The sequence below is a fragment of the Entelurus aequoreus genome, linkage group LG01, assembly GCF_033978785.1.
Source record: "Entelurus aequoreus isolate RoL-2023_Sb linkage group LG01, RoL_Eaeq_v1.1, whole genome shotgun sequence".
In the NCBI taxonomy this organism is placed as follows: Eukaryota; Metazoa; Chordata; class Actinopteri; order Syngnathiformes; family Syngnathidae; genus Entelurus; species Entelurus aequoreus.
The window spans coordinates 30,785,100-30,801,689 of NC_084731.1; the positions used below are offsets into that span (position 1 = coordinate 30,785,100).

Consider the following 16,590-nt stretch of genomic DNA (forward strand, 5'->3'; position numbering starts at 1 on the left):
GTTGAAGTGGGTTGAAAAATGTGGAAGGATTAGTCGCCAGAAAAAAGGGTCAAAAAAAGGTTTGAAAAAAAACGAAATTCGAGGAATTACTGGAATTTTTTTTAACTCTGAAAAATTATCGTTTGAATGTCCAGGATGAGTGGAATGTGTTGAAGGTAGAATGGTTGGAATAGGTTGAAAAATTTGGAAATGGAAGTTTGAAAGATGGCCAATTCATTTTGAATGGGTAAAATGTTCCGAAAAACCTGGAATACTGGGAAATCTGGGATTTTTTGGAATTTGACAAGTAAAAGCCCGCGATTCCCGACAAGGCTGAACCAGTTTGAAGTTTGAATCGGGTGAAAAGGGTGGAAGGTAGAGCGCGACAAAATCTGGAGAAGAAGAACTTGAAGTTTAATAATAGATGAATTTTGGTGTAGAAAACCATATGTGTGAATGCTTTGGAGCATTCACACAATATCTCATGGTATTACACAGTATGCATGCCTATGCATTTGATTAGTATTGCTTTGAAATCATAAGTCAGGTGACAAGCAGATATTTATTTATAGTAACAATAAATACTTGAAATACCTTTTATGGTCAGATAATAATACAGTTTAGAAGATATGCAATTGCATACAGTACGTGTTTTGTCAAAATTGAAAGAACAAATACCTTTTGCAAGAGAGAGGAAGTGCTTTATTGACGCACATTATTTTCAGGCTTTCGCGGGCCACATAAAATTATATAGCGGGCCAGATCTGGTCCCCGGGCCTTGAGTTTGACACATGTGTTTTAAAGTATAAAGTTCACATGGATGAAAAACTCCCTCACACACACACACACATACACCCCATGAGGACTGGTGCCAAAGTGCGTGACTCAACATACACAGAGTCCACCACCGTGTTTCCTTCAACATGCTGACTTGGATTATGAACACAAGTTGTGTGTGAAACTTGACTACACTCACACACGTATATAGACACACACACACACACACAGCTCAAGTGGCTAAAACAATAATCCAAAAGTTCTCCTTCAAAACAAACGTCTCTTTAGTTTCCGACGTGAATGATTTAGTGCGACTGGCTGAAGGAGTCCTTGGCTTGTTACTTGGAAGTGCAGGAATATTCAAGGAGTCACAAGGAAAACATGGAGTGGACTTCAAAGAAAGACTTCAAATGAGTTGTTCACGCTAAATGCGTGTGTGTGTGTGTGTGTGTGTGTGCTGGAGAACGTCGATGCTGACAAAGCTCTTTAAGGTCCCTGAAGGTTATTGGATGTTCCACTGAGGGACACGTGCACATGTGACGGTTGCCATCTAGTGTGGCCGTGCTGCACTTCCGGACCGTGCTGGACGGCGAGCTGACAGCTCAGGGCTTTTTAGCTCATCGACTCGCATAACTCTCATTCACTGGTAAGCCCACAGTCGCTGATTCAAGCCTGGCTTGGGCTGGACTGAGCAGGCAGACTGAAAAACTGTTACACATACTGTAGTTGCATGCTTGTTAACCGGCGTCTTTCCCACAGGTGGTTCTGATTAGTGGAAACAAAATCGGGCTCGTCAGGCTTACATGCCCGTACCTGCTGGCACTTTTCCACAGGTTGCCAAACGAGTAGCGCAGTTAAATGGTAAATGGGTTTTACTTGTATAGCGCTTTTCTACCTTCAAGGTACTGAAAGCACTTTGACACTATTTCCACATTCACCCATTCACACACAGACGGCGGGAGCTGCCATGCAAGGCCCTAACCAAAACCCATCAGGAGCAAGGGTGAAGTGTCTTGCTCAAGGACACAACGGACGTGACGAGGTTGGTAGTAGATGGGGATCGAACCAGGAACCCTCAGGTTGCTGACACGGCCACTCTTCCAACTGTGCCATGCCGTCCCCACCAGTTCTGCCAAGACTATCAGTATGAGATACTTTTGTACTTACTGTATATCTAAATATTACTCTGACCTGTGTAAGCCCTCTTCTGCTCCATCACTGTTTGCTTAGCCCTGCCCACTTCCATATGCCATTAAAATAGCGACAGAGAACCTGGTTGGAACATTCTTATTGAGGCCACATTTACCATTTGAACCATCTACTTCCTGAGTCAGTCTGTAGGTAGCGCGTTACCTACAGCCGCAGGCGTCGACCACCATATCGTCGTACTGCTTGTAGACCACGTTGTTGTTGGAGTCCACGTAGAGGATGCTGATTGGGCTGAGGCGCGTGGGCACGCAGCAGGAGGGCGGGGCCGAGAGCGGGTCCATGGAGTGGAGCAGGGTCTGTATGATGGCGTGGTTGGTGGGCTCCATGTGAGAGCGGAGCGGGAAGTCGCAGGCGCCGCCGCAGTGGAAGGCATGGTAGTCGAGCGGCGCGATGATCCAGTCGTCCCAACCCATTTCTTTAAAGTTGACGTGGAGGCGGCGCCGCTGGCACCGCGCCCGTGTCTTCGGAGGGAAGGCCTGCGGAGGTAGCTTTTGAAGGGCCCTGGTGGGCGGAGCTCGCCTCATGCGTCGCTGTGTGAACAAGTACTCGTAGACGGTTTTGTTGTCGTGACCGGACCGGGCTCGAATCTCATTGTAGAACAGATCGGACTTATTGCTACGGCCGAACGCCAGCAGGAAGGCCATCTCCTTGTCGCTCCTTCTGGGTCGACCCAAGCCCAGCGAGCGGAGGTCGGTGCCACCGCCCCCTTCCAGTTGGAAGCACAGTGGCTGGTTCCGTTGGGTCCGTTTAAAGCCCTTGACCGAGTTCCACACGTTGAACACCTCCCACCTGCCGTGGGAAGCCTCCAAAGGCTCGGCCGCCATTGTCTGCAGCAGAACTGCCTTCTGTCTAGCGTGCCCACACTCGAACAGCTTCAACCACGGGGCCCCGCCCAGTGCGGCCTTGCGGAGGTCGGGCCAGGGCTTTCTCAGGATGCGAAGTTCTGCTCCCAAAAGTTCGTCTGGATCCAAAGAAGAGATGTTGAAATGGTACTGCTGACGCCTCAGGACGGAACCCCTCTCATCTGAAAGGGGGAAGGGCAAAGTATCAGTTTGACTTGCAGTGAAGAAACAAAGTCAAAGTTTTTAAGTGTATGAGGTGATCACAGGTGACTAAAGAAATGTGTACTAGTCCACTCGAAGGGACGAGGTAAAGAAATACACACATACAAGTGGGTTTTAGGAGGGAAAACTAAGACATAAATGCATGCTCGTGAGTTTTGGGTGACTAGGTTAAGAAAAACACACATACTTGTGAGTTCTAAGTGACTAAGTTAAGAAATAGACACACACTTGTGAGTTTTAGTTCACTAAGTAAACAATAGGAACATAATAGTGAGTTGTAGGCGACTAAGTTAAGAAATAGACGCATACTACAGTAGTAAGCTGTAGGTGACTAAGTAAGAAAATTGACACGTACTAGTGAGTTGTAGGTGATTAAGTCAAAAAATAAACACAAACTAGTGAGTTATAGGTAACAAGGACATAGGAACATACGTGTGAGTTGTAAGCGACTAAGTAACGACATAGGAACCTACAAGATAGTTGTAGATGACTAAGTAAAGACATAGGAACATTCCAGTGAGTTGTAGGTGACTACGTTAAGAAGTAGACGCATACTACAGTAGTAAGCTATAGGTGACTAAGTAAGAAAATCGACACATACTAGTGAGTTATAGGTGATTAGGTCAAAAAATAAACGCAAACTAGTGAGTTGTAGGTAACAAGGACATGGGAACATACTTGTGAGTTGCAAGCGACTAAGTAACGACATAGGAACCTACTAGTTGTAGATGACTGAGTAAAGACATAGGAACATTCTAGTGAGTTGGCGGGTGGCTATGTTAAAAAATAGACGCATTCTAGTTATTTGTAGGTGAATAAGTAAATAAATGGGAACATACTAGTGAGTTGTACGTGATTAAGTTAAGAAATATTTACTAACGAGTTGTAGGTGACTGAGGAAAGAATTGGGAACGTAGTGAGTTGTAGATGACTAAGAAAATAAATAAGAGCATACTAGTTAGTTGTAGGTAACCAAGTTAAGAAATAACAAAATACTAGTGAGTTGTAGATATACATGTGTACATACAAGAGTTTCTAGGTGACTAAGTAAGAAAATGGATGCGTACAATTGAGTTGCAGGTGAATAGGTCAAGAAATAAACGCATAATAGTGAGATATCAGTGACTAAGTTAACAAATAGACATACTGATGAGTTGTAAGTTACTGAGTTAAGAAATAGATGTGTGCTGGGGATTTGTAGATGACTAAGTAAATAAATAGGAATATACTAGTGAGTTGTAGGTAAATGAGTTAAGATATAGATGTGTGTTGGAGATTTGTAGGCAACTAAGTAAATACATAGGAACATACCAGTGAGTTGTAGGTGACTAAAGAAATAGTTAAAAAAGTTAAAGTTAAAATACCACTGATAGTCACACACACACACTAGATGTGGTAAAATTACCCTCTGCACTTGACCCATCCCCTTGTTCCACCCCTTGGGAGGTGAGGGGAGCAGTAAGCAGCAGCAGCAGTGGCCACGCTCAGGAATCATTTTGGTGATTTAACCCCCAATTCCAACCCTTGATGCTGAGTGCCGAGCAGGGAGGTAATGGGTCCCATTTTATAGTCTTTGGTATGACTCGGCCGGGGTTTGAACACACGACCTGCCGATCTCAGGGCGGACACTCTAACCACAAGGCCACTGAGCAAGAAACAGGATCATACTAGTGACTTGTCGGTGACGAAAGAAATAGGAACATTCTAGTGAGTTGGAGGAGACTAAGTTAAGAAATAAATGTGTACCAGTGAGTCGTCTGTGACTACTTCTACTTTTAGAAGCAGTAGTTCATCCTCCGTAAATCCAGATAAAAAAAGATAAGGTTGTGAACCCTTATTTGACCAAAAATAGCCGTATTCGTTGTTTGTTTTCAAGTCCGCCATGATTAGAACTAGAGATGTCCGATAATGGCTTTTTTGCCGATATCCGATATTCCGATATTGTCCAACTCTTAATTACTGATTCCGATATCAACCGATACCGATATATACAGTCGTGGGATTAACACATTATTATACCTAATTTTGTTGTGATGCCCCACTGGATGTATCAAACAATGTAACAAGGTTTTCCAAAATAAATAAACTCAAGTTATGGAAAAAAAATGCCAACATGGCACTGCCATATTTATTATTGAAGTCACAAAGTGCATTTTTTTTTAACATGCCTCAAAACAGCAGCTTGGAATTTGGGACATGCTCTTCCTGAGAGAGCATGAGGAGGTTGAGGTGGGCGTGGTTGGGGGCCGCGCTATATATATATATATATATATATATATATATATATATATATATATATATATATATATATATATATACACTACCGTTCAAAAGTTTGGGGTCACCCAAACAATTTTGTGGAATAGCCTTCATTTCTAAGAACAAGAATAGACTGTCGAGTTACAGATGAAAGTTCTCTTTTTCTGGCCATTTTGAGCGTTTAATTGACCCCACAAATGTGATGCTCCAGAAACTCAATCTGCTCAAAGGAAGGTCAGTTTTGTAGCTTTTGTAACGAGCTAAACTGTTTTCAGATGTGTGAACATGATTGCACAAGGGTTTTCTAATCATCAATTAGCCTTCTGAGCCAATGAGCAAACACATTGTACCATTAGAACACTGGAGTTATAGTTGCTGGAAATGGGCCTCTATACACCTATGTAGATATTGCACCAAAAACCAGACATTTGCAGCTAGAATAGTCATTTACCACATTAGCAATGTATAGAGTGTATTTCTTTAAAGTTAAGACTAGTTTAAAGTTATCTTCATTGAAAAGTACAGTGCTTTTCCTTCAAAAATAAGGACATTTCAATGTGACCCCAAACTTTTGAACGGTAGTGTATATATATATATATATATATATATATATATATATATATATATATATATTTTTTTTTCCCTTGTGCACTAATTAACTGAAAGAGCACGCACTTGGCGCGATGATATCATGTTATCGATGGGAAAATGCATTTTTAGACAATATGATTTGCCGGAGCGGCTAGTAGACCCTGAGAGTAACAAGCGGTTGCCTTGTTGCCTTTCAATTAAGAAAAATAAACTAGTTTTTAGTATAAGTTTGCTGGTTTCAAGAAATGTAATGCCGAGCGCATATCATTATGTCAAGATAATGGCACTAGCATTTACTTAATTTATGAATATTTTCAACATATTGAGAAAAAAGGTCTCATATTGTTTTTTTCTATCAACGCACTTGTTGTTAGTGAGAATATACTTATTTTAAGGTATTTTGGGGTTCATTGAGGTTAGCTAATTTGACTTGTTTTGGAAAGTCTTGACAAGCCAAATTTTCTTGTTCTATTGGCAGATAATTTTGCTTTGTTCAAGTAAAATACCCCTCATTTTTGTATTTTTTTCCCCCTTGTTTTTGAACACTGACTTTTTGCAGTGTAGTCCAGTTTTTTGTGAAATTGCATTGTCCCCTTTGAAATAAACTAATCTAATCTAATCTAATCTAATCTAATCTAATCTAATCTAATCTAGTTCCAGGCAGGGTGGTTGTGGTTTATTTTTGCTGTGTCTCATAGCGTCGCTTTAAAAATGTGTCAATTAGCTTCGGTTAGCGTCAGTTAGCTTAGCGTTAGTTAGCTTAGCTTGCTAGCGGTGATCGTAACTTGTTTATTTCCATAAATCGGTTCAAGCTGAGGGTGTCAGCAAGCTATCGTTTTCTTGTGTGCTCAAAAAGACTCCAGAATAGTCCCGAATAATAGTAATAATCATAATAAATGATACGTACTAACTAGAGATGTCCGATAATATCGGCTGGCCGATAAATGCTTTAAAATGTAATATCGGAAATTATCGGTATCAGTTTCAAAAAGTAAAATTAATGACATTTTAAAACGCCGCTGTACGGAGCGGTACATATCCGGTAAAAAACGGACGTAGTCTAGTATACTCTGGACTGAAGCTGTGTGCCTTCATTGTTTTTGTAGCTGTTGTTTTGAGGCATGTTTAAAAAAAATAATGCACTTTGTGAAAGTCAAAGTATAGTATTTCCCATAGTTGTAGTGGGTTTTAGGATTATCTCAGGGAGAGCATGTCCCAAATTCCAAGCTGTTTTGAGGCATGTTAAAAAAAATAATGCACTTTGTGACTTCAATAATAAATAAGGCAGTGCCATGTTGGCACTTTTTTCCATAACTGGAGTTGAAGTTGTTCTCTTTTTTTGGAAAACCTTGTTTTTGATTGATTGAAACTTGTATTAGTAGATTGCACAGTACAGTACATATTCCGTACAATTGACCACTAAATGGTAACATCCGAATAACTTTTTCAACTTGTTTAAGTCCACGTTAATCAATTCATGGTAAAGTTACATTGTTTAATGCATCTAGCGGGGCATCACAACAAAATTAGGCATATTAATGTGTTAATTCCACGACTTAATATATCGGTATCGGTTGATATCGGAATCGGTAATTAAGAGTTGGACAATATCGGATATCGGCGAAAAAGCCATTATCGGACATCTCTACTTGGGACTCATCACTTGTCTTTGGATTCAGTAACTGAGGAGGTTAAACTGTTCACAATTTACAAGGCCTTCACAAAAAATTTTTAAATGTGGCTTATCAACGCCGACAGCTGCCAGCACTAAAAGATGAGCCTGTTTTGATGCTAAGATAATTGTTATGTTGTAATGTTGTATTTTATTTTTTATCATATTGTATATGTATTGTGTCCTTTTTTTTTTTTTTTTTTTCTCTCTCTCTCTCTCTTTCTTTTCTTTTTCTTTTAAATTGTAATTTTACTGCCTTTTTTACATTATGGCGAGGGGACTACAGATGAAAACTAGCCTTCTGGCTAATTCTGGCTTTTTTAACCATGTGTAGTCGTGTGTTTTTATGAAATTGCATTGTACCCTTTGAAATAAACTAATCTAATCTAATCTAATGTATGTATATATATATACATATATATATATATATATATATATATATATATATATATATATATATATATATATATATGAAGGGTTTTGAAGTTGTTTTAGAGGGCTTTTAAGGTGACTCCCATTTTCCGCATTTTCCAAGGATTTTTTATCATCTTTAAAAAAAAAAATTACAAATAAAAAGCATATGTGATCTTGTCTCTCATAATGATTGTGAGTGATAGGCACAATTCAAAAAAAAGTGCTGTTCCTCTTTAAGTAAAGAAGTACATGCGTACTACTGAGTTGTATGTGATTAAGTCAAGAAAACGATGCATACCGGTGAGTTGTACGTGACTAAGTAAAGAAATACGAACCTACTAATGAGTTGTAGGTTAGTCAAGTCAAGAAATAAACGCGAACCAGTGAGTTGTAAGTGAATAAGGCAAGAAATAAATGTGTTCTAGTGAGTTGTAGATGACTAAGTAAAAAAAAAAAAGACGCACACTAGTGATTTGTAGTTAATAAACACTAAACGTGTGCTATTAAGTGCAAGGTGATGCTCGTCACTAGCAAACGACAGCTAAACAAACAGAGGCTAAATTTAAAGTACATGTAAACTTTCCGCGGCCGCAGTCATGAAAACTTTTCATTCTAAAAAGAAATTGGAGGGAGGAGGGGGGCGTGAGGGTGTGACCACTGTTTATTTTCTCTCCTGAGGGCACCGCCAGGGACCAGATGGCGAGAAACATGCACGTTAGCATTTTAGCTCATAGACAAGCGAGGTGTGGCGTTTTGACAAGTCGGTTACTCGCGGCCCGTTTTACATCTATGCGTATTAGCTAGCTTGTTGCCTCGGTTTGAGGTGTGAGGATGTGAGCTTGCATGACATTTACCTTGACCTCTGTCCACAAAGCTGGTGACAGTGTCGGCCATGCTGCGGTTGTGCGCACCATGGGAGCGGCTCCGGTACAGAGACAACATGTAGTCGGGCGGCGTCACCTTGACACTTCCACCCGGATGGATGGAACCCTTGGGGACCTGGGAGGGCCCTTTGAGTACAACTTGATGTCGGGTCGCCCCGCCCGCCGCAGCACCCACCTTCCCACCTTGTGCACCGATGGCCGCAGGCGTCCGTTCCTTGCCGTCGGCGCGGGTGTGGGTCACCCGAGCCGGACTGACCCGACCGGCGGCCCGAGCGCCCCAGCCGTAAGCCGTGCGCTGGAAAGAAGCGAAGACGAAAGTCAAAGTCCAGCAGGTGAGCAGCACAGAGAGAGGCGCCACATTCATCCTAGCGGCTGGGCGTCATGGCAACGAGCAAGAACAATTTGGGCCGAGTCGGAGTGTGTCATCCTCCGAGTGCACACACACGTGTGACCTGACGTGTGCGCGTGCTGGACTGGATGTGATGGAGCAGCGCGAGGAACTTTCTTCAAGTCTTTTTTTTTTTTCACCATGACGTCACGCCGCTGCCACACTTTTTTTTTTCTCTTTCCTCTCCAACTTTGAATGTGCTCCAATCCAAACACTTCTCTCACCACCAGCCTCCAACAACCTGACACACACACACACACACACACACACACACACACACACACACACACACACACACACACACACACATTGACATCATATCACGTGAAAGGAACTTTCTGGACGCCAGTTGGCCGCTTTGTGCTTTTTTAAAATTTTCCGTTTGTCATTAAGTGGACCCCCAGGAAGTGGAGGGATCAACTTTCACACTAAAACGCTCAGAGGACCACAAAGGGTTAAGAGTGGTCTGGTTCTAGCGGACTTGCAGTCAGAACCACGGTGTGGTCCGCTCATGTTGACACAGACAGGCTTGAGTCAAAATAAAGACTCCGTCTGTGTCCCGCCCACCAGCCACATGTTTACAGACGTACACGATCACATGATAATTGGAGTGACCAAAGACAAAGTATTGACAGGAAGAAAAAAAATATAGTAGGTCATGTGTTGAGTTAAGGTGGCAGCACATCGCCCCCTAGTGTCGGCCCAGAATCACTGCATTATAAGAGTGATCATTCTGCCGCACTAAACGAAAGCAAAGTCGAGCAGCGCTAGCCAATGAGGTGACAGCCATCGGGCTCACGACTCGTTCTCCAGCACAGCTCCGTAGGCGTGGCGTGCAGGCAGGTGAGGTTTCCACAATGTTTTGTCGCACGGCCACTCTATCCATTACATGCAGTGTGGTCTAATTACTGTAAATACAGGTTGCTCATAAACTCGTTAAGATTATAACAAGAAAAACGGGAGTAAATCCCTTTCAAAATATTGTTATCAAATATGCATTGCTCCCATTTATTTGCTTTAATAAAATAAAGGCCTCCCCCATTTAAAAAAAATAGAGCGAAAGAGAGAGAGAGAGAGAGAGAGAGTGTCAGGGTTGTCCCTGACAGTTTTAGTTTTTCTCTGCGTTTGTCTTGGTTTCCTGTTCTTAGTTTCCTGTCAGTGCTTTTATTTTGTCTTCATTTCCTGATTGTCTCCCTGAGTGCTTTGTCCCCTCAGCTGTGGCTGATTGGCACGTGGCCACACCTGGTGCCAGTCAGCCAGCTGCCTATTTAAACCTGTCCTTCCCTCCAGTCACTGCTGGATTATTGTAGTGTCTACCTGTCAATGTCACTACTACCTGTCACTTCTACCTGTAGCTTCTACCTGTCACTATTTGTTGTTGTAGCTCTGTCTACTTTTGTCCACTCCGCTCAAGTCATAGTTCCTTCGTGTCACAGTAAGTGTTTTTGTTTCTTGTTCACAGTTAGCCTTTGTGCTATTTTAGTTCATAGCCAAGTTTGTTCTCCGCCTTGTGTGTGCCTTTTGTTTGTACCCTTTTGTTTGTTTTTTGCCATAGTATCTTAATTAAATCATGTTTTCCTGTTCAATGCCTGCTATCATCTCTGCATCTTGGGGTTCGGCACCTACAAACTCTGACATAATAATCCAGCCAAATTCGAACCTCGCAGAGATGTCCATGGCAGAGAGGCTTAACAAAGCTTTGGAATTAATGGCTAATTTGAAGAGAACTTCGGCCGCTTTTCAAGCCCTCTCCCACCCACCCCTGTCGTCTGTGGGCCTATCTGGGGACGTCTGGGATCCGTCCCTTGGGGGGGGGGGGGGGGGGGCTATGAGTAGCTGTGCAGCTGGGGAGGCACAGCTACTCTTCACCCCAGTGGGTCTGCAAGAGATGGCGCCATCATCTCCAAGGGGTCTGCAACCGACGGCGCCATCCTCTCCGGTGTGCCAGCAGGGGTCTCCACCATCCTCTCCGTTGGACCAGCAGGGGTCTCCACCACCCTCTCCGGTGGACCAGCAGGGGTCTCCACCACCATGCACTCCGGTGGACCAGCAGGGGTCTCCACCACCATGCACTCCGGTGGACCAGCAGGGGTCTCCACCACCATGCACTCCGGTGGACCAGCAGCAGAGGGCGCCACCACCATGCACTCCGGTGGGCCAGCAGCAGAGGGCGCCACCACCATGCACTCCGGTGGGCCAGCAGCAGAGGGCGCCATCACCATGCACTCCGGTGGGCCAGCAGCAGAGGGCGCCACCACCATGCGCTCCGGTGGGCCAGCAGCAGAGGGCGCCACCACCATGCGCTCCGGTGGGCCAGCAGCAGAGGGCGCCACCACCATGCACTCCGGTGGGCCAGCAGAGGGCGCCGCCACCATCGTCTCCGGTGGGTCCTCCCACGCCGGTGGTCGAGCCGCCTCGCCAATTGCGGCGGCGTTCAACACGCCGTCGCCACCTGACTCTTCCCCGCTGGTTGCGGGGACTCTTGGCCTGGCGGCCCACCTCCTTGTCCTCCCTCCCTTGACTTTGGACTGTTTTTTTTTTTGGGTGGGGGGGATTTTTTGATACGTCTGGTATCCGTTATGGGAAGGGGGGCTACTGTCAGGGTTGTCCCTGACAGTTTGGTAAAGTTTTAGTTTTCCTCTGCGTTTGTCTTGGTTTCCTGTTCTTAGTTTCCTGTCAGTGCTTTTATTTTGTCTTCATTTCCTGATTGTTTCCCTGAGTGCTTTGTCCCCTCAGCTGTGGCTGATTGGCACGTGGCCACACCTGGTGCCAGTCAGCCAGCTGCCTATTTAAACCTGCCCTGCCCTCCAGTCAATGCTGGATTATTGTAGTGTCTACCTGTCAATGTCACTACTACCTGTAGCTTCTACCTGTCACTGTTTGTCATTGTAGCTCTGTCTACTTTTGTCTACTCCGCTCAAGTCATAGTTCCTTCGTGTCACAGTAAGTGTTTTTGTTTCTTGTTCAGTTAGCCTTTGTGCTATTTTAGTTCATAGCCAAGTTTGTTCTCCGCCTTGTGCGCGCCTTTTTGTTTGTACCCTTTTGTTTGTTTTTTGCCATAGTATCTTAATTAAATCATGTTTTCCTGTTCAATGCCTGCCATCATCGGCACCTACAAACTCTGACAGAGAGAGAGAATTACGCAATCGCTCGACTAAACGAGCTGTTGTGATTGACAGCTATGAAAACCAATCATTGCATTTTAGAGATGTCCGATATGGCTTTTTTGCCGATATTCCGATATTGTCCAACTCTTAATTACCGATACCAATATATACAGTCGTGGAATTAACACATTATTATGCCTAATTTTGTTGTGATGCCCCGCTGGATGCATTAAACAATGTAACAAGGTTTTCCAAAATAAATCAACTCAAGTTATGGAAAAAAAATGCCAACATGGCACTGCCATATTTATTATTGTGTGCATTATTTTTTTTAACATTCCTCAAAGCAGCAGCTTGGAATTTGGCACATGCTCTCCCTGAGAGAGCATGAGGAGGTGGGCGTGGTTGGGGGGGAGGGGCGGGGTTGAGGTGGGGGGTTAGGGGGTAGCGGGGGTGTATATTGTAGTGTCCCGGAAGAGTTAGTGCTGCAAGGGGTTCTGGGTATTTGTTCTGTTGTGTTTATGTTGTGTTACGGTGCGGATGTTCTCCCGAAATTTGTTTGTCATTCTTGTTTGGTGTGGGTTCACAGTGTGGCGCATATTTGTAACAGTGTTAAAGTTGTTTATACGGCCACCCTCAGTGTGACATGTATGGCTGTTGACCAAGTATGCATTGCATTCACTTGTGAGTGTGTGAAAAGCCGTAGATATTATGTGATTGGGCCGGCACGCAAAGGCAGTGCCTTTTAGGTTTATTGGCGCTCTGTACTTCTCCCTATGTACGTGTACCACTCCGTACAAGTCATATATTTTACATTTTGATACCGATAATATCCGATAACACATTTTAAAGCATTTATCGGCCAATAATATCGGACATCTCTATTACATTTCAATTCGTCAGTATTATTTGCCTATAAAGTTATTAGTACACCTCTGCAAAACATTTTATCCTTATTTGCAGTAAAGAAAATAAGAAATATAGAGCAATTAGAATAACTTCATTAGCATAGTTTTTAGTCTGTAACAAAAAATATTTAAAGTGCATCACTTTGCCTGAAATATAAAAATATATTTTATTTTAATTTATTTATTTTAGAATTATTTTTAGTTTTATTTGTATTTTATTAAATTTTTGACGGACTTTAACCATTTGATGCTTAGAAATACTAAATAAAATAAACTCAAATATTCAAATAAGAAATTAGCAACACTAACACAGGAGCAGAGCAGCACAGTCGAACAGGGGTTAGTGTGTGTGCCTCACAATACAAAGGTCCTGGGTTCGATCCTTGGCCCGTGTAGTTTGCATGTTCTCCCCGTGACTGTGTGGGTTCCCTCCGGGTACTCCGGCTTCCTCCCACCTCCAAAGACATGCACCTGGGGATAGGTTGATTGGCAACACTAAATTGGCCCTAGTGTGTAAATGTGAGTGTGAATGTTGTCTGTCTATCTGTGTTGGCCCTGCGACGAGGTGGCGACTTGTCCAGGGTGTACCCCACCTACCGCCCGAATGCAGCTGAGATAGGCTCCAGCACCCCCCGCGACCCCGAAAGGGACAAGCGGTAGAAAATGGATGGATGGATGGAACACAGGAGCACAATATATAAACACTTAAACCTACAAAACAAAAAATTAATACAAATATTTGTGCTAAAAAATCTAAATGAAGTCAGGATTACTGGCTCTAAAGAGCATATTTGTAAACTTTTTGTAGCAGACTTTAAAGCATGATGATAAGGGTCACAGGCACCCCACCCCTGGCATCACACTGCGCCTCCCACGGGGACTCACTCCGCTATTTGATAATAACTGTTTTAGTCTGCAAGTCCAGTTTCAAAAAGTTTTTGACCTTGGATATTTAATCCTTTGTATTGTCAGCCACATTTATTCATTCAGGAGAACAATAACACAAAATTCACCAACACTGCCTCGTTCTCATTCAACACTTTCTATACAAGAGCAATATACAAAAGCTACATTATTAAACGACAGTAGTATTTAGGCTGGGGGTCAGCAACCTGCGGCTCATTAGCGTCACTTGAGTGGCTACCTGGACCACTTCCAGAGATGTGTGAAATTGAAAAACATATATTTTTTGTTTTTATATATTTTCTGCAGGAGAACAAACATGACACAAACCTTCCTAATTGTTAGAAATCCCACTGTTTATATTGTACATGCTTCACTGATGAGAGTATTTGGCAAGCACCGTTTTGTCCTATTAATTTCAGCGATCCTTGAACTCATCGTAGTTTGTTGACTTGTACAACTTTCTCCAATGCTGCCACAGAAAGATGTGTTTTACTGTATGCCACTCCTTCTTTGTCTCATTTTGTCCACCAAACTTTTTATGCTGTGCGTGAATGCACAAAGGTGAGCTTTGTTGATTTTATTGATTTGCTGGAGTGATTATCAGGCATATTTACTCAATCCATGACTGCAAGCTAATCGATGCTAACATGCTATTTAGGCTGGCTCTATGTACATATTGTATCATATATGCCTCGTTTGTAGGTATATTTGAGCTCATTTATTTTACTTTACTTATGTCTTTTATGTGTTTAATTTATATTTCCATGTCTTATGACACATTATCTGTATGTAATATTCGCTGCATTTCTCATAGTTGTTTGTGTGCCATGTTGTTCCAGACCACAGCAAACGTGACCCAGCTTGCAAAGATTGTAATAAATCCATTAGAAGAAGACAACCTGTAGTTTCCTTAAACTTGGACACACATCTATACCTTTGGCCATTTTGAGACAGTAATTTCCAGACATTATCTCATCCTGTGAGAAGCCTCCATTTTACCAATGATTTCCAATGGTGCAAAAATGTGTAGAATAAAAATTCAAATACAACATTTTTGTCAACGAAGATTTGCATCAGCCTTTGATAGTTGCTAATATAGACACTGGCATCATGTGTTTCCTTCATTATAACACTTAGATAAGACAGATTTTTTTTGTTGTTGTATTTTTTAATCCAATATGGCTCTTTCAACATTTTGGGTTGCCGACCCCTGATTTAGACAATAGTGAAAGTACAACACTCGTTTTCACAGTAGTATATAATGGCAAAGGAGAAAATAAAGCACTTTTCTTACAATAAGACATGTGTTATTAGTGTAGCACAGCACCTCTCTATTATGTTCTTAATTCAGCCAGGTGGCAGGAAAGTCGAGTGATCAGAAGCCACATGAAAGGTTTGTGTATAAATGTATTGATTTTTACTCAAGCAAATGTTCCAGAAATAACAATTGTATCATACACAAAACTGTCACGGTGGTGGATGTGGTGGAAAGGTATAAGCTGGACCCAAATGCAGGGAAACAAGGTGAGTGCTGCTCAAAAGGTTTAATCCAACTCTAACAAACCACAAAGAACGTATGACGATCGGACAAAGATGAGATGGCAAACAGAAAACTAAATACGCAGACTAATAGGACAACTGCTTACACCTGCTATACACACACATGGGGAACAATACACAGGTCATCAGTACACGAAACACATATATAACACAGTTCAATGGAAAAATATTAATTTATTTTATATGTTTTTATTAGGGTGTCAAAAATAACAAGTTAACTCATGCGATTAATCACAAAAAATCATCGTATTAATCATGTATATATGCATATTAATCACGCAATTTATTTTGACCATATACTGCTCCTTTACCTTGAAGGAGAACTGCAATTTTGGGGGAATTTTGCCTATCGTTAACAATCATTATGAAAGACATAAAAAATTTTTTTAATGCATTCTAAATATTAAATAAATGTAAATAGAAGTCGGCTTTCAGCTGAGCCAATGGGAGCTCCGCTATTTTGCCCATAAAATCCAATAAATAATCATTCAAAAACTGCCAACAATACTCCATTCACATTTTGTGACTTGAATATTAACCAAGTACTAGTGATATTGTTGTTATAAACGCTAACGCAGACAAACTATTTATAGCGACACCGTCATCACAAGCTTGTGTCCCTATGTTTACGTCATCGAGGGGTCTGCTGCTTTCTCGCTTCCTTGCTCCCTGTGAGCTTTTTCAAGATCATAAATCGTGCCTCTCACCTGGAGAGAAGAAGTCTGAGTCGGTGTTCCGACAAGTTGGTTCACTTTGACGGCCATCTAAGACCCGAAAATGGCCAGAATAACACGAAAATACGCTTGCTTGCATTGCATGCAGAGCAGCTCCAGGCCTATAGACACAACATCACTACACAGATAAAAGAAAGA

At 42.4% G+C, this 16,590-nt stretch overlaps 1 protein-coding gene across 1 annotated transcript; it reads right to left on the minus strand.

Moving 5' to 3' along the window:
* Nucleotides 1–1,233: 1,233 nt before the first annotated feature.
* gdf5 (growth differentiation factor 5) lies at nucleotides 1,234–9,224 on the minus strand. Its single transcript, XM_062062627.1, has 2 exons — nucleotides 8,820–9,224; nucleotides 1,234–2,989 (listed from the first exon to the last, which is right to left on the minus strand). Exons 1-2 carry the CDS (start codon nucleotides 9,211–9,213, stop codon nucleotides 2,106–2,108), a joined length of 1,278 nt encoding a protein of 425 aa, XP_061918611.1. The 5' UTR covers nucleotides 9,214–9,224; the 3' UTR covers nucleotides 1,234–2,105.
* Nucleotides 9,225–16,590: the final 7,366 nt, after the last annotated feature.